The sequence below is a fragment of the Chiloscyllium plagiosum genome, unplaced genomic scaffold (assembly GCF_037043375.1).
Source record: "Chiloscyllium plagiosum isolate Xiang-an unplaced genomic scaffold, Cpla_swu_hap1 HiC_scaffold_21, whole genome shotgun sequence".
In the NCBI taxonomy this organism is placed as follows: domain Eukaryota; kingdom Metazoa; phylum Chordata; class Chondrichthyes; order Orectolobiformes; family Hemiscylliidae; genus Chiloscyllium; species Chiloscyllium plagiosum.
Genome location: NW_028270159.1, coordinates 23,064,502 through 23,087,137, shown reverse-complemented (window position 1 = coordinate 23,087,137; position 22,636 = coordinate 23,064,502). Strand labels below are relative to the sequence as shown.

The following is a 22,636-nucleotide window of genomic DNA, read 5'->3' as shown; positions in this document are numbered from 1 at the left end:
TTTGTTGCACCTTATATCCTGTTTATTAATCCCTGCCTCCTGATGTTTCTGTTGGCTTTGTTAGTTTGCATCCGTATGTAAATAGTCTCTGATTTAAATGTGATTAACTAGTTATTCTGTCCTGCTAAGGAACTGAGCAACCTTGTTAGGGCCACTTCTAGTTCTGCGGAATCTAGATTAAACTCCTGCTAAAGTCAGGATGATATTCAGAAGCTCAAATTGGTTCAAGTGTTCAGGGTAACTGGTTAGAGCCAAGTAAGCCTTTCTCAGTAGAGCTGAGATCTAACCACAGTTGTTTGAAAACATGCTTGTTTCAATTTCCTGATTATGGTGGAGCTCCTTTTTGTAAACAAATAGGTATAACTGTTATTTAATTGGTATTAGGCATATTTAATGCATTGATCTCAATGTACAGTATAATGAGTTCTTGTGGAGTGGTAATGTCCCTACCTCTTGGCCAGAAGACCTAGTTTCAAGTTCCACCTACTCCAGAAATGTACCATACCAGACATGTCTGATCAGGTTCTTTAAAAAATATTTACATCATGGCAAATCACAGACAGACCAGGGTGTTTAAATGTGTGCTCATCTTCCATTAATGACTCAAATTTATATTTCTTATCTTTTGTTCAAATCGCTTCATTGCATCATTCCTTCTCATCCTTGTAACCTCCTCTGAAAACTCAGTATTCCCCCAGTTCTGACCTCCAAAACATCTCTCACTATATTAGCCCCTCCAGTGAAAACCCATGCTTTAATCTGTCTTGCTAGAGAGGACTTGGGTTTCCATTTGCATTTCATCTTTTTAAGATCCTCGTTCAAATCTTCCTCCTTGACCAACATTTTCTTATTCTTTAATAACAACAGTTCCTCCTTTGACTAGGTTTCAGTTTGTCTGATTATACTTTGCTCATGTTAATGTTCAGTGTTTTTGTGGGCTTTTTGAATATGATGTGTTTGAGACTAAGTGCAAACTCTGCATTACAAAGTCTTTATATGCATTCACTTCAATTACAGAATATTGGATAGAAGCTGAATGAAAAATCCATTTTTTTTGTTCTTAATTTCTTTCTTTGCCCAGAAGAACTAAAAGCATTTTGATCCCTCCTGTTGAAATGAGTTTTCAATGTCAGGAATCAAAACTGAGATCAATTTGCTTATGGACTGGTTGGACCGAAGGCTGTACGACTCTTTCCCTTACCCTTGAGGGTTTGACTCAGATACTGTCTTCAGCACAAATCTACATGTGTTTCCTCATAGGTCAAGGGCATGTGTCTGGCTTTTCTCTTTTGCTATTTTTAATTGTTGCAAAGTCCTTTCAAATGGAACTTCAGGAAGGACAATACCTAATGGTCTGCAAAACCAAAAAGTGTGCACATAAACTTAAAGCATCATTCATAAGTACCTATCAATGTTAGGCTTTTATAATTTGAAGCTGAGCAATGATATTTAGATTTGTATTTCTTAGATTTACTATAACTCTACTTTCATGACAAACTTGGAAAGTTGGAGTTGGATAGTTTTACAAATGGATTTGGTAATTTGATTGAACTTTCATGGTGCTACTATAATTTGGAATCCAACTTATTTATCGAAAAATTCATAGCTTTTGCATTTGCGGTCTTTCATTGCAAATAGTCAGAAATGCTTAGTTTCAGTGGTCTGTCTGTGGAGCTGCTGGATTATTAAGTACCATGCCTCTTTTTCTAAAGTTTTCTGCACATTGCAGCTGTTTTTCAGTGGCTAGGGGATTTACCGGTTATTGCTGGGTTGGTGTGTCAGTCATAACCAGGTAGTATACCTGGTTTGGAATTTCAAACACATGCCTATCTTTTATCAGTATTTAACTGTGTCCTGTACCAAAGAGAAAATACTTCTTGAGTTAAGGTGAAAATGGTGGTGTGGATGCAAAATTGGCTTATTTGCAGAATTAAAGGCTGGCATGTGAGTTTTTTTTAGACTGGGAAGTGATTTGCAGTGGTGTTTCTCAGGGATTGGTTCACCTCTTTATAAATTTCTTAGCTTCGTGTGTAAGAAGCAACATTATAAAGTTTGCAGAAGGTCCGTGATGAAGTGGTAGATCATGATGGAGATGGTTGGAGGTTTCAGGATACCATAATTTGGAGATGCCGGTGTTGGACTGGGGTGGACAAGTTAAAAATCACACAACATCAGGTTATAGTCCAACAGGTTTAATTTGAAGCACTAGCTTTTAGAGTACCGCTCCTTCATCAGGTGGTTGTTAGGATGCCATAGACATGGTGATATTAGCAGAAGCATGGCCTTTGGAATTTCATATGGAGAAATGTGAAAGTGATGCACTTTTGGGATGATTAATATAGAAAGACTAGTGGTTTTTACATGGTATGGTTTTGGAAAGTATAGATCTACAGGAAAAATACTGTATGTACCCATCCTTAAAGATAGAACAGCAAATTGAAGTGGTTTCTACTTTGTCATCTGGAATCAATAAATGACTTTGAAATGCAGAAAGCCATTGGCTGTAGTTGTTACAGTCAAGTAACATTACAAACACAAAAACACTTTTATCTCTTTCTGTAACAGTTAAAACTTGTTCCTTTAGGATCATATAAATAACTAAATCACTTGTAAGGAAGAAGTTTACTTTAAACATTGAATCTGTAATGTAGATCTAAAGCTTCTGCTTTAGGCAAAAGTAAACAGTGTTTCTAGATACCCAACAAATGCTGTTGGGCCACCCCAGTGGTTTATCATCAAAAGAATGTGACTTGTGTTTGATGGTAATCACAGTGGTGCATCATCTGCCTTAAACTAAGCTTTGTGCATGTTATAATGTTTTTGTCATGCTGAAAGAGAGACCACAGCTCAGTTTTCCACTTGCTGTCAAGTTTGTTTCTTCTTGACTCACTGAAATGTCAATATTTTCTGTCCATCCTAACTGGAATCCACAAGGCTGGGACTCCCACCCTTCTCCTTTTCCCCAGCTTTTATTAACCACCTGTTCAGATTATATTGCCTTTCAGGAAGATGTTACGCTTTCTTTGAATTTATATAACTAAGCTTCTAAGACACTTTGTATCAATATTTTTTGCTAAGTTAAAAATTGCACAACACCAGGTTATAGTCCAACAGGTTTAATTGGAAGCACTAGCTTTCAGAGCGCTGCTCCTTCATTAGGTGGTTGAGCTTCCAATTAAACCTGTTGGGCCATAACCTGGTGTTGTGATTTTTTTTTTAACTTTGTACACTCCAGTCCAACACCGCCATCTCCAAATCATGAAAATTTTTTACTACAGAAAAAGGGGAGAAAAGTTAATCCCTAATCAAAAACTTACTACAATGAGAGAGATCTAAATGAAGGTGGAATGAAAACATTTGTAAGAGATTAAAGTAAGAATGTATTACATTGGAAAGAACTTAATATTTTCTAAGGAGAAATGAGGTCCCTGCATAATGTTTTTAAAAAAATTTTCTTACCCAGTCTTTTCTGCCTTTTTAAAAGTAAAATATACTTTAATCTCAGTAACCATCTATGCAGATATTTACCAGGTCTGGTGGCTTTCAGTACAAATTGCCAGTATGTGTAAAGTTGTATAAAAGCTGCTTGTGCAGCCATAAATGATCAATGTAACTAATCATTATGCAGTTGATGAATACTATGAAACAAATTTAGGAAGTATACCATAGTCTTCATTTAGATTCTAAAAGCTGTTTCATTCTGTTCATTGCTGTTCAGTAGAGAGGCAATAATATTATTTAATTGGCTGATTTTTAAAACATTTCAAAAGTGTACTGTATCATTTCAAGATGTTTTAAATATAAACCTGAACTTATCAATTTGTGATTTCTGATTTCTTGGGCTTGTAGTATTAATACTGGATAGTATTTCACATATTTTCCATTGAAGACTGGCTAAAGGACATTACCAGAAAAATAGTGTAGTGTCAAGACTTTTGAATATCTCTTTCATGCAGTGAGCTTTATCTTAGGCCTTAGGAAAGGCTATACTATAGGCCTAATGATATACTCTCAGGGATCACTGATTGAAGAAATAATTGACTTCAGTCTCCTTAAAATTTAATTTTAATGCCATACAATTCTTCACTGTTTTTCAAATCCTGCTCAAATGTCGTTCGCTCATTGACTCCATTAACTTCCCTGGCAATAATCTGTGTTTAGGCCATCTGAAATTTCAGTACCATATTTGACCCTGAGTTATGTTTCTGACCATGTATCCACCCCCATTTCGAAGACTGCTTATTTTTATCTCTTGGACATAAAATAACTTGGTCCATGTCTCAACTGATCTGAATTAAAAGGCCTTATTCAGGAGACCATTAATTCAAGACTTGACCACTTCAGCATACTTTTGGCTGGTCTCTTATATTTTTTTTGTCCTTACTATAAACTTGAGATAATCCAAAACTCTCCTATCTGTGCCTCAACTTGCATTCTGACCTATCCACCTGTCATCCTGTACTTACTGATCTACTTTGGCTCTTAGTAAAAACAACAGCTTGAAGAGTCATTTGGACTGCATGGGTGTCTTGGTAGTTAGCACTACTTCTCCTCAATGGCAGGGACCCCAGGTTTGATTCTGACCTTGGATGACTGTCTGTGTGGAGTTTGTACATTCTCCTTGTGTCTGTGTGGGTTTCCTCTGGGTGCTCCGATTCCTCCAAGGATGTGCAGGTTAGATTGATTAGCCACAGTAAATATAGGATTGCAGGGAAAAAGGTTGGGGGGAGGAGCGAGTCCAGGTGAAATGCTCTTAAGATGGTCATTTCAGACTCAATGGATGGAAAGGCCTCTTTCTGCACTGTAGGGATTCTGCGATTATCTGTGATTATCTTTATCTTCAAATTCTGCCATTGCCTTACCTGTCGTATCTCTGTAAAATGCTGGAGCCCCATAATCCTTCAAAAAAATTATGTTCACCTAATTCTGGCCTTTTGTGCAGCCATAGGTGAGTGATGATGACCATTAGTGGCCATGCCTTTGTTGCTTAGGTCCTCAGCTCTGGACTATTGTTCCTATAGCTCCCTGACACACTCTTTCTCTTTCCTTCTTTGTGAAACATCTACAAAACTTCGACCAGAAATGTACATCTTACCATCTGACCACATACGTCCTTACTTGAAGATATGTTGCATTTCTCATGCTTCTACAAAGTACCAAGCATTTTTTTAAATGATAGGGGCATTATATAAATTTATTCAATTCTGTGTCTCAACTGAAGGGTCAGTTTTACTGCAAATAGTTGGTTCACATTACAAGTTAACTCTGAAAAATTAATAATGGTCATCTGTACAGATAGCTATCTGCTGTGGTAGGATAGATTTTGATAATGTGAGCAGTGAATTTACTATTTCCTTATTGCTGCATAATTATGACAAAAATAATTTTAGACTTGTATGTGATTCAGAGTTTCACTATTATGATTTAGAACTGTATGTGTGGTTTCCAGAAAGTATTTCACAAAGGTTGCCCTGTAAGAATGACTTGGAACAGTTCTGGTTTCCACATGTTCTTAGAAGTGACAATGGATTATGTTGAGCTATTGAAAATTGTCTTTTAATGCTACAGCCAGAAATGATTTAACTACAGTCTTGACTGAAGCTACATTCAAGACTCTGACGTGCAGAATTGAGGTTGAAAAGGCACTCAATTTTAAAAATTTGAAGCAGTTGATCCGTGATCAAATTGTATCTTTCAATGAAGTTTTATTTTGGAGTTTGTCCAAAGGTCATTTGGTTTCTGTTTTGCTTCCTGTAAAGTTATTTTACTCTCACTGTTGTGGTTTAACTTGGTAATGTAGTGAAGTCAGACTTCCTAGAACTCTATTCTGTCAATTGAATTGCCTGTCGGGATGAACTTGCCACCAAATTTTTTAATCAATATTGAACTGAACTGGATAGACTGTGATCAGTAGGAAAAGAGCCATTAATGTCAACGAACCTTCTGAAAATAGGAAATGTGTGTTCAAATCCCAGGGTGCCTGCATTGGTGGCATTTCGGTTTTCTGCTTCACTCTCTTGTGATACCTGCGAGTGCATTTTTTGCACTTCCTTCCTGCTACTGCTCTTGCTGTACTTGTCTAATGACAATCTTTAGATTGTAGCAATAGTATCCCTTGGCTTTGTGGATACCTGATCTCAGGAGGCACGGTGGCTCAGTGGTTAGCACTGCTGCCTCACAGGTTCAATTCCAGCCTCGGGCGACTGTTTGTGTGGAGTTTGTACGTTCTCCTATGTCTGTGTGGGTTCCTCCCACAGTCCAAAGATGTGTAGGGCAGGTGAATTGGCCATGCTAAATTGCCCATAGTTGTTGGGTGCATTAATCAGAGGGAAATGGGTCTGGGTGGGTTACTCTACGGAGGGTTGATGTGGACTTGTTGGGCCGAACGGCTTGTTTCCACATTGTAAGAAATCTAAATCAAACATCGGAGTCTTTTCAAAAGCAGACTAAGTTAGCTTAATTCAAGGTCAGGTTAATTTGATTGAGTTTGTAAGCTGCTTTGTTTCACATAATAGTGAAATACAGGATACGATTGTATAGTTTGATCAGCGTAGCAGTTCATTTTGAAGTTCTTGTAATGGTATAATGGTGTAATAAACATGTGCCATCACATCATTTGCATTGTCTTACTGGATTTCGGTGCAGTATCCTTGCATACTGACCTGGGGTCTAGATTTAGAATCACACTCTCTAATTTACCCTGTCCTTTTGGAAAATACTGACTAAGTTTCTGGTATCTCCTAGTGTTATCTATAAAAGTCTCTAACCATATGGAAAAGTACCATCCCTGTCAGACTGACCGAGATCAAAGGATTTGCAACACATCAATGAGTGTGCCTTTTCAAGTGCATGACAAACTAGCATGTTGTATATTTTAACTCTTGAGGCAAAAAATACTCATTAACAAATTAACCAAAGTTTTTCCTTTTTAAAAGAAAAATAAGGAAATCTGTTTTCTTTTTAGAAACTTAACCTTTTCTTGCTGCTTTGTGGAAAAAAGGAAGGAAATCCAGAAATTCTCCCAAGTTGAACAGCAATCGCAACTGAATGTTTGTAAAATAACTTGGATTAAGTGTAATAATACTTAGATTTATGTTGCATGGAAGGCAGCATTGCTATTTGCCTGTACCCCTGCGCCTCCCAAAAAATAAGTGGTTAGTGGATGTTATTTTGTGCTAATTCTTGTTGGCAGTCGTTAAGAATTATTGTGTAATCACTCTAGCTGACTGGAGCACAGTTGATTTCAGAAGATCATTTGTTTCTTCACTCAAGTCACCACATATGAAAAGCAAAGTGATTTTGTTATTAACTTGATTTGAAGTGATATATTTTCAGTTACAGTTCTTCGAAGTTTTACTCTTTGGGACAAAAATGGAAAACCTTTAAGTGTCTTTACTGCGCTCAATAATTAAGTATTAAAATTGGATTGATTTGGGTCAATTCTGCAGCTGTGCTGACAAAACACTGCAATTAAGACATTTCTGGTCTTCTGTAGAATTCTATATTCTATGATATTTTGAAATGCTTCCCTTGTTGAAAGGAATTAGTTTTATACTTCATCCAGTTTACATTCCAGTTGGTGCACTGAACTATTTTGCTGCTAAGCACCACCTTTCTTCTAGTAGAAGAATTTCAGTCTTGGCCTTAAGTTTCTTTCTTATTGAATTGTCTGACAAATCTGTTATGACCATATTGATTCCTTTTTATTAAAACTGAAATGCCAATAGTATGTTATGGCTGAATGTCATGTCATAATATACTCCCTTTTTTTTTGCTAAGTGATATTGTTTTTATGATGCACCTCTGGAGAATGTAAATGCCTTTTTGATTCAGCTACAGGCGGTACATAGCCAATCTGTGGTTTGAAGTAGATATGCACTGCGTGCAACTTTGCCAAACTTTGCGCTCTTCTTTCCTTCCTATTGCATCCGTTGCTGTTTTTAAAAAGATTTCTGAAGCACGTTTTCAAGCTATTTATACTTCTTAATTCCTTAATGCTGAAGAGCCCACAATGAAGACCTCCAAACATGGAAGCAATGAAAAATGTTGAAGTTGAGAATAAATTGGGACAATTTTGCAATGCTGTATTTTGCCTTATCTTGCGGTACAATATATATTGAGTAACTGCTCCAATTAAATGAACACGTACTTTCAAATTTCTGGATTAACACTTGTTTCAGTAACTGTAAATCTTGGAAATCTTTTTTACTAAATACTGTATTTGTCTTGATCAAAGCTATATTACTGAATTATCTAGAAACAGCTCTTAAAGTTATTATAGTTTTAAAATGAAAAATGTTCCACGTTATTGCTATTCTGCTGGTGACAACCTATTTGTGATGCGTGACTGTGGTTAGTTTTCCCTGCAGCTATGAGAGCAGGTGTCTGCAACATTCTATGGTTAGTAGTATACAAAATCATGTTTTTGTGTAGTTCAAATTCAAGAAGGATTGTATGTTTTATTTATTTCAGTGTCGCTCAATGATGCCTGAACTGTGGGAAGCCTTGCCAGATTTGTCTATGGATCCGATTACTGGTGTCGGTGTGGTCGCATCTCGATATCGGGCACCTACCACTTACGAAGTAGTAAGTAAAGTGTTAACCTCTATAACTGTTCTCAAATTAGATTTGGGATCTGGTAGTAATTTTTAAATAGAATACATTTACTCGAATGTCCCACTATCAGTGTCCCAAAACATCTCCAGGAGACTTATCAAAAACGAAAGGGGACTCATTAATAACGTACAATCCAACTAGCTTGAATATACTCTTCTCCCAATAGCTATAATTTCCCCAAGGATTTGCTTGTGTCCTTCAAACCATCTGTTTGATATTTGATATGGTTATTATTATCAAAAATTATATTTGGAGATTTTTAGTTTTCATGTTGCATTTCTTTGTTCAAAAAGTGTGGATTTCAGAAATTGCACTTTATCATAGATTCTACTGTATAAAAGATCATTTAATACAGAACTGTTTTTCATGTTTTTCAACATTTTTCACCATTTCAAATATTTTGCAACTTTTGATTTGTTTTGAAGTTTTCACTTAAACCTCATAAATTACAAAACGAGCATGAATCTTAATATTTCCAACTTGGACCACAATTCTTTGTAATCCATAGCAAAATTTTTTCTATTAGCCCTCCGATAACGCATTGGGAGGCAAATGAATTCTCTTCCTTGAGCAAGAATTAGTGTGCTTTTATAAATTCAGCAGAAAACAAAGTAATAGCAACAGACCCTAGAATTTTGCTTTTTTAAAAAAATCAGGTTTACTCTCTGCAAACAGCGCATGTGTTTATGTATACAATAATGGATATCCATTTAGTGAGTTACAAGGCTATAATTTGCTTGAGTGCTCCAGGTGATGTTTATAAGCTGTTTTGGATTCACTTACCAGTTTGATGTGTGCAAATCCTTCTTTTAAATTACAGTCTCTTAGTCTACTACTTTAATGTGTGTGCGCTTCTGTGGATTATGATACGAACCTTTAAAATATCATAGCTTATGTAAGTATTTGCCTTTTTTCTGATGTCCTACCCAGAACACTCATAACAGATTATTAATAATTTTTGATAATTATTCATTTACAGTCCTTTCTGCTGTAACGCAATAGTAACGTTCTTGTGTGAATTGACGCTGTAGAAAATTGTGCAATAAAAATAACAGGGCTTATGGAGAAAATAGGGTTAGAGGCAGACCACCAAAGATATTACTCAAAACTGAAACAAGTATAGTAGTTAGCGTAGCTCCAAGGGCAGCACAGTTTAAATAAATGTTAAATTAATATCTAATAAAATAATACATTAAATTTAACACTGAAAAAATTTGAAGATAACTTGATGGGGTGGGGGAGAGTGGTTTTGAGGTTGCTGAGAGATTAACACAGGGGCTGAGGGTCATCATCATCACCTTCAGATACAGTTGTGGTTGCAGGATTAGGATGAAAAATAGTTAATCCATAAGTAGATGGCTGTGGCTCATTGTCTTCTGACTGTCTCTTTGGGTTTGGCTTAATAAGGCATCTAGCTTTTGCTGAGAAAATGAGGTCTGCAGATGCTGGAGATCAGAGATGGAAATGTGTTGCTGGAGAAGCGCAGCAGGTCAGGCAGCATCTAGGGAACAGGAGAATCGACGTTTCGGGCATTAGCCCTTCTTCAGGAATGAGGAAAGTTTGTCCAGCAGGCTAAGATAAAAGATAGGGAGGAGGGACTTGGGGGAGGGGCGTCGGAAATGTGATAGGTGGAAAAAGGTCAAGGTGAGGGTGATAGGACAGATTGGGGTGGGGGCGGAGAGGTCGGGAAGAAGATTGCAGGTTAGGGAGGCGGTGCTGAATTTGATGGATTTGACTGAGACAGGCTGGGGGGAGGGGAAATGAGGAAACTAGTGAAATCCGAGTTCATCCCTTGTGGTTGGAGGGTTCCTAGCCGGAAGATGAAGCGTTCTTCCTCCAACCGTCGTTTTGCTGTGGTCTGACGATGGAGGAGTCCAAAGACCTGCATATCCTTGGTGGAGTGGGAGGGGGAATTGAAATGTTGAGCTACAGGGTGGTTGGGTTGGTTGGTCCAGGTGTCCCAGAGGTGTTCTCTGAAACACCTAGCTTTTGCTGCTTTGCCATTTTTTTGTTTCTCCTTTCATAAAGGAGCTGTTCATCAGGTGCCAAGTAAGACCTTACTCCACGAGCTGCTGTCTTGCTGCATTCTGCATTGTAATCACTTGTCTTCTAAGAGCTGCAACTGCTTCTCAGCTTCCCTCAGGATAGAAGACAGAAGAGAAGTGGAAAGCTCTCGTGGTCCTAGACTTCATTTTCTTCATCTCCAGATTCCATTTCCCCCTCAACAACAAGTTGTTATAGATCAGCTGTAGAGAAGTCTTCACAGTGCAACTCAAGCAGCTTTTCAACATCCTCACTCTCCACTACTTGAAATCCAGTTTACTTTGCAAAAGCAACATAAGGTTTTTTTGATTCTTGAGAGCACTTCTGACCTGTCTCATCCAAATTGAATACTTAATCTAAGTTGTAGCCTTCTTTCTCAGTCAGTTTTTCACTATGGGAGAAAATGTCATCCCTCATTCCTCATCTACACTGGCAGCTTTGCCACAACTTTACATTATGCAAAGCATAGCAGTTCTTAAAACCATCAAACCAGCCACGACTAGCTCTAAATGCAGGCACGTCTGCAGGATTTTCAGATTTTTTCTTTTGTCTTCATACATTGATAAGGTTTTCTCTTTTTATGGTGAGAAAGCTGGTCCCAGATCACTTTTTCGTTTGATCTTCTATCCACACACTAGAAACTGCTACATCTCCTCAAGTTCCTTTGGCCATGATCAATCAGATTTACTAGCAGACAGGCTTGTTCCAGCAATACAGCTTGCTGTAATTTTTCTGCATTGTCTGTAATGGTGTATAATGTAGACTCCTTTATTCCTGTTGCATGAACGGTATGACAGGTTTTTTCATTACATTCAAAACACTTTATAACATCTAGCTTCCCTTCAAGTGTTATAGCCTTACTTTTACGTTCACCACCTGCAATTTAATCACCAGGATGCTTCTTGTTAACACTCTTGTAACTTTGTTGTCCCATATTTAAAGGTAACACAGGAAAATTTGTAAAAAAAAAAATGAAAATTTCTGAGTACCTCTCAAAAGGTATTTCACAACAAAGCATGTGAGCCAACTGAACATGTGATGTTGACATGGAGACTTTGTTAACATAAGTGTCGTATTTTCTCCATGCCCTATGACACTTAAAAGTATTAGGGATGGAATCGTGTAATAGCCAACACGTGCATGCGAATGTTCTCGTTTTACGAACAGCATTCACCTATTCATCAATTGCGTTCCAGCCAATTGATCAAACATGCATAGTAGCAGGAAGGACTGTATATAACAAAACAATGTCATATTCGTTTTGGAGAATACAACAGTGCAATTTAGGTTCTCATTAACCACAACCTCCCAACACACACACAACAGAGTTTATCTTTGAGACCCCTTCTCATCCTGTGCACTGAAGACCTTCTCTAACTGTTTGAATCTCCCTTCTAGCTTCACCTTTTTCCTTTAGCTGTATCTATCTACTATCTGTCCTATGATCATTCTTGCTGAATCTTTCCATCATATCTGCCCTTGCCACTCCAGTGGTCTGAGTTACAAATGTAGTCAACTCTGATCACTTCCTTATATTTTTCACCATCCATAACCTCTTCAACTCTTTAAACTTTATACCTGGCCCTGAAAAGTTCATTCTCTAAGTCTTTTTGAGTTGTGTTTTGTCAAACTTTTTGATCTTCAATTTTAACCGAATTCATCAATCTGCTTAGCTGCTGTCTATCTTTTGATGTCCTTTTCCCTAGCGAAATGATTTTTTTTCCATCCTGGTTGCTCTCAGCTGTGAGGGATCTAGTCTGAGGATGCTATTGTGCTCTTCCCCTACCAGAAAACCCTCTTGCATTTTATGTTCCACTACCATCTATCATTGTCTTAAACCCCTGTTTGCTAGAGAGGAGACTTGTGGGGCTAACCATGAGCAAGAGATTCCTAGACCTCTAGTCATTAAGATTAAAATCAGTTGGTATATCTGCCTCAGTCTTATCACTTTTTGCTTCTGCCCACAAAGCTAAACCTTCCTCCTACCAGAGCCTGTACTTGTGACTTGGCTACTATTCATTTGGAGTGAAGAAGAATGAGAGCGGTGACCTTATTGAAACAAGGTTCTTGGGGTGCTTGACAGGGTAGATGCTGAGAGGTTGTTTGCCCTTATGGGAAAGTCTGGATTAGAGGACGTAATTTGAGTAAGGGGGTCACCCATTTCACTCAGATGAGGAAGAATTTCGTTTGTGGTTAGTGCCTCTATGGAATTCTTTACTGCACAAGCTTGCAGAGGTTGGGGTATAAAGTATATTTTAAAGCTGTGATAGACTTTTAATCTGTAAGAGAATTAAGGATTATGGAAAAGGTTACGAAAGTGGAGGTGAGGATTGTCAGATTATTCATGATCTCATTAATTGAAGAAGAAGAATTGATAGGCTGAATGACCATCTTTTGCCCTTGTCTCTTAAGTTTTCTCTAGTTTCTCCCTTTGTTCGACACAAATGCATCTTGTCCATTGTTCCCTTAAGCTCGTTCCCACTAAATTGCTGAGCACTCATCTTTTTTCCAGATGGGCTTCTCTACTCTGCTGTCTCCTTCCTTTTCACAATCACAATCTTCACCCTTCTATGTAAATGGTCAAGCATTATCAAACTGTTGCCTTGAACAATGTTTTGCTTTTAAAATCTGTACCCAAATTTCCTGTAGCTCCACGTTTCAACTTCCAATTAGTTTTCAAGGTGGCAACAGCATTGAAATGGCAATGGTCAATGTCATAAATGATATCCAATGTTACTGTGCCCATAGTGCATTACCTGTGATATTTATCATTGTCTCTGCAGCATCTGATGCTGTTACTTATCACGTTTTAATGCCGTTTTGTGTTCTCCAGTGGAGCTGCCCTGTGCTTGGTTCCACTTAGATTAGATTAGATTACTTAGTGTGGAAACGAGCCCTTCGGCCCAGCAAGTCCACACCAACCCGCCGAAGCGTAACCCACCCAGACCCATTCTCCTAACACTACGGGCAATTTAGCATGGCCAATTCACCTAACCTGCACATTTTTGGATTGTGGGAGGAAACCGGAGCACCCGGAGGAAACCCACGCAGACACGGGAAGAATGTGCAAACTCCACACTTGTAACTAATCAATGATGAGTAGAGCATGACAGCAGTCACTTTAATTCTTGCTCCTTTATTCTGCTTCTACAAATTTTCATGCATCTGTTCTTGGCTTCTCCTCATCCGTATGCTGCCTTTTACTGACCTAACTCAACGACAAGATGTCAGGTTGCATCTGTAAACTGAAGTGCCAAGTTTTATGTTTCAACCTAGGCCCAATGTTCTCTGACTTGGTGGTGTTAGATTGTTTTCATAGTTCATTTAAGACTAGATGCTACAATTTCAGAAATTGCTGGAAAGCCTGAGCATGTCTGGCAGCATCTGTGGAGAGAAAACTGAATTAACATTTTGCATCCAGTGAACCTCCCTCAGAAGTTCTTTGACCTAACTTGCCACACTTGAGATTTTCTAGCAATATCTGAATTTGTTTCTGATCTCCAAGGTCAGCTGTGAATTTCACTTTGTTTATTTTCCTTAGAACTAACTCCATGTCCAGAGATACTTGAAACTAAAAAGCAGAGGCAGTCAGCTGTGAACGTTCATTGCCTAATCAGACAGTTGTGCAGGTTTAGTGCTCTATTTGTTTCACCTCCCACTGCTTGATCCCTGCATTGTCTCACTTCCTCTTTTTTTAAAAAAAAGTACCTTGAGCAGATGGGCCAATGGGCCGAGAAGTGGCAAATTGAGTTTAATTTAAATAAATGTGAGGTGCTGCATTTTGGAAAGGCAAATCAGGGCAGGACTTGCGCATTTAATGGTAAGGTCCTGGGGAGTGTTGCTGAACAAAGACCTTGGAGTACAGGTTCATAGTTCTTTTGAAAGTGGAGTCTCGGGTAGATAGGATAGTGAAGAGGGTGTTTGGTATGCTTGCCTTTGTAGCTCAGTGCATTGAATATAGAAGTTGGGAGGCCATGTTGTGGCTGTACTAGATATTGGTTAGACCACTTTTGAAATACTGCATATAGTTCTGGTCTCCATGTTATAGGAAGGATGTTGTGAAACTTCAAAGAATTCAGAAAGGGTTTATAAGGATGCTACCAGGGTTGGAGAGTTTGAGCTGTAGGGAGAGGCTGAATAGACTGGGGCTGTTTTCCCTGGAGCGTCTGAGGCTGAGAGGTGACCTTTAGAGGTTAATAAAATCATGAGGGGCATGGATAGAGTGAATAGCCGGGTCTTTTTCCTAGGGTGGGGGATATCCAAAACTGGAGGACATAAGTTTAAGGTGAGAGGGGAAAAGGGACCTAAGGAGCAACTTTTTCAAGCGGGTGGTGGTGAGTGTATGGAATGAGTTGTCAGAGAAAGTGGTGGAAGCTGGTATTATTACAACATTTAAAAGGCATCTGGATGGGTATATGAATAGGAAAGGTTTAGAAGGATATGGGCTAAATGCTGGCAAATAGGGCTGGATTAATTTAGATAGATGGTCAGCATGTACAAGTTGGACTGAAGTATGCTGTACAGCTCTATGACTCCAACATTGTAGTTCTTTTTATTGAGCTGCAATTTCCTTCATTTTATCAATAGTGCTTCGCCCAGGACTATAAGAAATTAGAATTGTGAACACAGCCCAGTCTGTCACACAAACCAACCTTCCATCCATTTGACTCCACTGCACTTCTCCCTACTTTGGGAAGGCAGACAATATAATCTAAAACCCCTCCTACCCCTGTTATAATCTTCTACCCAACAGAAGAGGTTGGAAAAGATATGAAAACTTAAACACTCGTGCCAACAGAGTCAAGAGCACTTCTTCCCTGCTGATTTTAGACACTTGAATGGACCTCTCAAATTTTTAATTTAATGTTAATTTTGCTCATTATGCATCTTCTGTGCAGCTATAACATTGTATCCTTCACTCTGTTCTGTTATCTTTTGTATGGTGTGATCTGCCTGTACTGCGCGTAAAACAAAACTTTTCACAGTACCTAGGTACATGTGATGATAATAAATCAAATCAAAAGCTGTATGAAACCATTGTCTTCAGCTTCACAGCAAACTCATGCTACCCCAACCATTGCCTTCAATTGTACCTTATTGTTTGTCGCCTTCGTATCCTATTCCTGAGGTGACCTTCTAGCGCCATGTTCACTGCATTATCTAATTCCATATCATTAGACATCTTCTGCCTTTTCCCCTCCCACAATTCGTGTCCTACTGAAACTCTCATCCACTTTTTTTCCATCATGTCCATACTTATCTATTCCAGTGTTCTATCTGATCTTGCCCTATCTTCCAACCCCTGCAAATCTCAGCTGGCACTAAACTCTGATTTCTGTTTTCCATCTCATCCCAAGTCCCTACTTTGTCCTCGCTGACTTGCATTGACTCCAATTCTTTAGTGCCTCCAATTTGCTTGTGTTTAACTGTTTGTAAAATTTTGCTTGTTTGTATATCAATAATCAACTTGAGCATCACGAATCTCCAAGAACTCTATGTTTCTCTGAGCTTGGCATTCTCTCTTCCCCATTACTTGATTCCACCACGGTTAAGTCTCTGGGAATGACTTCCAAAATCCTCCTCCTTTTCCTAAAGCTCCCTTTTATGCTTATTTGACTAGGTTTTGATTCCACCTCCAGATATGTGGTCCTTTAACTCGGCAAACATTTTTATCTTTTATCTTTCATACTTTAGTGAAGTGACATAAGATATTTTCTGTGCCTACAGCCCAATATAAATGGAAATCTTTAATGATTTTAAGGAGCAGGGTCTCCCAAACTGTGGGTCATCAATGGGGTCACAAGCTAAAGTTTTGTGGCTGCAAGGTGAGCTCTGAGGCAACAAAGATTGTGAGCAGCCTTTTAAATTCTCCCCTGAATGCCTTAACTGGCTGACGTTTGAGGCCCCATTCCTATTCTGAAAATCCAGCTAAAAGATGTATTCTTTTGAAGGATAATTCTAACAGTAGGTTAACTTGTATTTTATTGAAATTTGTTGTCAGAAGATGTGAAGGTTCATTGCTCCAACAGCACTAATTGCTCATCCTTAATACTCTTTTTAAAAAAAAATGGTCATGAGCTACATTCTTTAATCAGTGCAGTCTACATGATGTAGCCAAAGCAGTGTCAGGGAGAGAGAGCTCTAGGCTTTGGAGTGAGCACTAATGGAGAAATAAGGATACAATTCCAAGTCCAATGGAACAGGTCAAGATGGTTGGGCCTTGGACACTATTCTGAGGAACTCGTGCATTGATGTCCCATGTCTAATATATTTGCCTTCCGAAAAATACAGTCGTCATCTTTTGTCCTAGAACTCCAACCAGTGGGTTGTTCTTACCCTAATTTGCCACACGCTACTCCTGTCATCAGTTGGTGAAGAAGTGTTCAGACTTGAGCTCGGACAAAAGAAATTGAATGCATGAAAATAATTGAATTAATAAATGTTTATAGCAAAATTATATTTGGTTGGCTTTTTGAGTTTTTTGAAGATATTGGTATTGGGGATGTTGACTTTTTAAAAGTGTTTGATAAAGTACTATGTAATAGACTCATTGGCAAAATGGAAGCTCATGGAATAAAAATGATGTGGCTCGATAGGTATGAAATTATTGAGAAACAGAGAGCAGGGAGTAATAAAGTACTGTTGCTTTTCAGACTGGAGGGAACTATGCATTTGTGTCCCCCAGGGCTTGGTGTTGGGAAGATTGTTCTTTTTGATATATTAATAACTTAGACTTGACTGTATAAGAGCATAAATTCAAAGTTTGAAACTGACATGAAAATCAGAAATGCAGTGAGGAAAGTAATAATAGGCTTGAGGGAGACAGACTGATAAAACGGGCAGCTTTGTGACCAATGGAATTCAATGCAGATACTTATGAAATGATTTATTGTCATGGGTATAATGAAGAGAGACCAAATAAATGCATTGGTACAATTTTAAAGGGAGTGAACTAACTGAGATCCAAAGAGTCTATGTATGCAAGTCTTTGAAAGTGGCTGAAGAAGGGCTCATGCCCGAAACGTCAATTCTCCTGCTCCTTGGATGCTGCCTGACCTGCGCTTTTCCAGCAACCACATTTTCAGCTCTGATCTCCAGCATCTGCAGTCCTCACTTTCTCTTTGAAAGTGGCTGGACTAGTCGAAATAGCTGTTGAGAAAGCATATGGGGGCCTTGACTTTATAAATAGAGGCACAGAGTACAAAAGCAAGGAAGTTATGCTAAACGTCTATAAAGTATCAGTTGGGCTCCAGCTGGATTGTCAGTTTCTGTATTTAAGGATGTTAAGGCCTTTAAGAGAGTACAAAAGTGATTTAGTTGAATGATACTAGATATGTAAGTAGTTTTATGGAGAGATTAGAGGAACTGGAATTGCTTTCCCTTGACAGCAAGCAAAGAAAGTTAAGGAGAGATTTCATTGAGGTGTTCAAAATCTTCAAGAGTTTTGCTAGTGTTATTAATGAGGCACTGTTTACAGTGCAAGAAGCATTGGTAACTAGATGGGACAGATTTTAAGATGTTGTCACAAGAAGAACCAGAGGTATCATGAGAGAAAGTTGTGCAGTGACTTGTTATGATTTGTAATTCATCGCCTGAAAGAACAAAAGGGAATTGAATAGCTAATTAATAATTTTAAAAATGCTGGTCTATGGGGAAAGAACAGTGGAAAGGACTAATCAAACTGTTCTTTCACAGATCAAGCATGGGCACAATGTACCGAATGGTCTCCTGTGTTATACCGTTCACTGCTGGTTCTATGCAGCAGCAGCAGTTACTTCTTTGGTTGCATGAGTTCTGGAAGTGCAATCCACACATTTAGCTCCAAGTTAATTTATATTCCACCTTGTGATGTGATGTTTGGAACATTTCGTGCTGCAGCTGAACCGGTACATAATCACTGAATCTTGTTTGAAGTTAAACTACAAAAGCTTCAAACAACAATTCCTCAGAAACTTGACAGATTTTGTTTTTGTTTCTCGTCAGTACATAAAGAGCACAAAAGCAATCACTGGGAAATGGAGTTCTTGGATCTTTCACAAGTAAGGACCAAACCTCGGATTGAGTTAACAAGATCATCTTCCTCGATGGGCAACATTGTTTGCTGTAGTTTTCAGTTTGTATTGCAGTATAGATCTCATTTTGTTTCAGCTGAATGGCTATGATGGGGATTACTACAAGCGTAGCCAGCACTTTAATATTTCCAATTGTGTCATTTAAGCTGCTGCTGTCTCTCTCCACAAGCAACTGTGCTAAGCAAATCCTCTTAGTGACAAAGAAGTATTACATTTGTAGGCAGATTTTGCAATCTTCTAAGTGAACTATAGAGTTGTTGTGAATTTTTAGGTATATGAATTGATACAAACATAGACAGAACTTGCAGCAATTTTCTCTGTCAGTGTGTTGGAAGACATGCCACTACTGTCTCGTCGCAAGTGTGGCAAACAGGCACAGGCACAACAGACCAAAAGGCCTCCTCCTGTGGTTGTAACCATTAGATGAATCTAAGTGCGGCACTGCCATTGTAGTCAATGTCAGTTTAAAGGATTTAAATTTTGCCTATAAATTTGAAAGTAAACCTGTAGTTTACTTAATTCAGCACCAAACTTTTTAAAAATACTTCTGATGTTAGTACTTCCAACCTGATCAAGAGAATCCAGATCCTCCCACTCTTTTTCATTTTTAAAAAAGTTAGCAATTTATATGCCTTGATCATTTTTAGAATTTGGTTGACATGATTGGCAGTTCAATTATATTTGGTTTGAAGAGCTAATTCTCATACTTGCATTTGAACCTTCCTTTAATATGGTAGTGCTTAGTTAATTTGTAAGTGTTCTAATTAATATATTTAAGTAATAGCTGGTCTAGTGAAAACTTGCACAAGATGTAAAATCACTTTATTGACATTAAGCCATTTGGCTTAACATCTGAGTTCTGAGGAAGGGTCACCGGACCTGAAATGTTAACTCAGATTTCTCTTCACAGATGCTGCCAGACCTGCTGAGCTTTTCCAGCAGCTTATGTTTTTGTTTCTGATTTACAGCAACTGCAGTTTTTTTGGTTTCTATTTAGTAGTTAACTCAATGTCAAGTGTCTTCTAGGCATGCTCACCTTGAAATTCTGCTCCTCTCTCCAGGACTTCATTTTAATTTTTTTTTCTTGTCCACCAATATTAATTTTCTTGTCACTTTTGGTGTTTTGACCAGGTATTTGCTAAAATCATTTCCACACCCACGTTCTATTTCTCAGTGACTGCCTCCGGCTCAGACGTGATGTCAAAGTCATCTTCCATCATTTTCACCTCTGTGCCCACTTCTTTAGACAAGAGTCCTCTCCCCATCCCATAGACCCCTTGGTCCAACTCCAACACTGTCCCTCTCCCTGGGCCCCTCCCTCTGACCTTTTTTTTATAATATATTTTATTAAGAAAAAATAGATTTTGAAATATTACAACAAATACAAAACAATGCAATTCAAAACAGTACAAAAATAGTACAAAACTAAATCCAAATAATAAAAAAAATTCCCCAACCCACCCTCCTATACGAATGTATAAACATATATAGAGAAGTATAAAATTTAAAAAAAAAACCTAAACTAGTTAGTTAACTAACTAAATAAATACCTAACAACAAACAAACAAATAAATAATAATAACTCAGCCCAGCCAAACAAAACACTCATAATTCACAGTTCCTCCTCCCTGGATATTGGACTCATGCCTCTGAAGAAACTTCAACACCCAGCTCTCTTTCCCACATCTTGCAGAGTCGATCAGACTCATCTGAGGTGGCACCCCCCAATTGGTGATATACAGTACTGACAGTGTGTGTACTCTTAGCCCTTAGTACCCCTCTTTCTATGTCAGATTTGTAGGGATCAGTCAAAAGTGTGGTCCTTTTTTGAATAAAATCCCTAACTTGAAAAAAACGAAAGAGGTCTCTATTAGGTAACTCGTACTTCTGTACTAACTGATTGAAGGACATCATCACATCTCCCTCAAATAAATCACCCATGCAAGATATACCCCTAGCTACCCAACGTTTAAATCCTGAATCTATCATACCTGGTTGAAAACTCGGCATACCCACTAAAGGTGTAAACAAAGATATTTTGCCAATATTACCTTCCCTCTGCCAAATTGCCCTCCATGCTTTAACAGTATTGATGACTATTGGGTTATGGCAATATTCCCTAACTGTCCTCACCTTGTCCAAAAACAGCAAACTGGTAAGGGGGCACCTTGCCTGGGAGACTTCGATATCTAGCTGAAACTGTGTTGCTGGAAAAGCGCAGCATCCAAGGAGAAGGAGAATCGATGTTTCGGGCATGAGCCCTTCTTCAGGAGCCCTTCTTCAGACTTCGATATCTAGCCATATTGAAAGAGGGTCCCCACAAACCCAATCACTTACGTAGGTCAAAAGTGAGCTTAATTGGTAATTTTTAATGTCTGCAAGGTCTACTCCCCCCCAGTCTGTGAGGCAACTGCAATTTGGCTAATTTAATGAGGGGCCGTTTACGGTGCCAGATAAAGCAGCTGAACCAACCATTCAGTCTCCTGAGTGTTTGTTTATTGAAAATCAGGGGAAGCATCCGTATAGGGTATAGCAAACGAGGAAGAATATTCATCTTAATAAGCGCTATCCGACCCAAACATGAGACTGGAAGTGTTTCCCATCTTTGGAGATCTTGTTTAATTTTTTCAAATAATTGAGTAAAATTGGCTTTGAACAGCCAATCCAGAACCGGAGTAATGAATATGCCCAAATACACAAAATCCCCCTGTGACCACCTAAATGGGAATCTATAGTCACTCAAGAGCCAACTCTTTCGTAAGACCACCCATAGGCATAGCCTCTGATTTAGCAAAATTAATCTTCTATTCTGAAAAAGCGCCAAATGCGTGAATGCATTGTATCAGGCAAGGCACTGAGACTGCTGGATTTGTCAAGAAAATTAGAACATCATTTGCATGCAGCGAGATCTTATGTAATTTTGGCCCCATTTCTGGAGCTGATATATTGAGATCCCCACGAATGGCCCCTGCTAACGGTTCAATCACTAACGTAAAATGTAATGGTGAAAGGGGACAGCCCTGCTGGCTGTCCCTAGAAATGTTAAAATTGCTTGATCGTAGCCCATTGGTAATGACCGTAGTGAGAGGTACTCATCTTATGAAATCTTGGTCCAGAGTATAGAAAACGTACGACCACTCAACTCGGTCAAATGCCTTCTCTGCATCTAAAGAAATCACCAATCTCTGTATTGACTGCTGTTGGCATGCTTGAATTACGTTAAGCAGCCTCCTAACGTTATTGGAGGATCTGCGACCCTTTATGAAGCCCGTCTGATCCTCTTTAATAATAGAGGGTAACACAGTTTCCAGCCTTAACACAAGAGCCTTAGAGAGGATCTTAAAGTCCACATTTAAGAGCGAGATGGGCCTGTATGAAGCACTGTCTTCTGGATCCTTCCCTTTTTTAAGGATAAGTGAAATATCGGCCTCTCTCCGAGATGGTGGGAGACAAACGTGACTGTATGAATCATTAAACATATTCAGCATCGGGCCTGACGGTATACTTATAAATTCCTTATAGAACTCATTGGGAAGTCCATCAGGTCCGGGCGCCTTTCCACTCTGAATCTGCCTCACACTTCCTGAACTTCTTGCTCTGATAATGGGGCATTGAGAAAGGACTGTTGTTTGGGAGTCACACCCGGGAGCTTCAGATCTCTAAAAAAGGATTCCATTTTGGCCTGCCCCTCCTCATAATTCTCAGACTGATATAACTTAGAGTAGAATCTCTGGAGCGCCACATTAATCTTTTTAGAATCACATGTTAGGTTCCCAGACCCTTCCCTAATCGCTGTGTTGGTTTGTGGGGCACTCCTCTTTCTGGCAAGGCATGCTAAGTATTTGCCTGGCATGTCACCATGCTCGTATAACCTTTGCTTTGCAAAAGCCAGCTCCTTCTATGTT

The 22,636-nt window shown here is 38.7% G+C and overlaps 1 protein-coding gene across 3 annotated transcripts in view; it reads left to right on the top strand.

Annotated features, from left to right (window-relative positions):
- The window catches only part of mvb12ba (multivesicular body subunit 12Ba), a 177,304-nt gene that overhangs the window by 5,162 nt on the left and 149,506 nt on the right, over nucleotides 1–22,636 (top strand). For all 3 annotated transcript variants that reach the window (XM_087998404.1, XM_043720219.2, XM_087998403.1), the window contains exon 2: nucleotides 8,473–8,586. In XM_087998404.1, coding sequence (XP_087854530.1) covers nucleotides 8,482–8,586 — 105 coding nt within the window. In that variant the 5' untranslated portion in view covers nucleotides 8,473–8,481. The remainder of the gene's footprint in view (nucleotides 1–8,472; nucleotides 8,587–22,636) is intronic.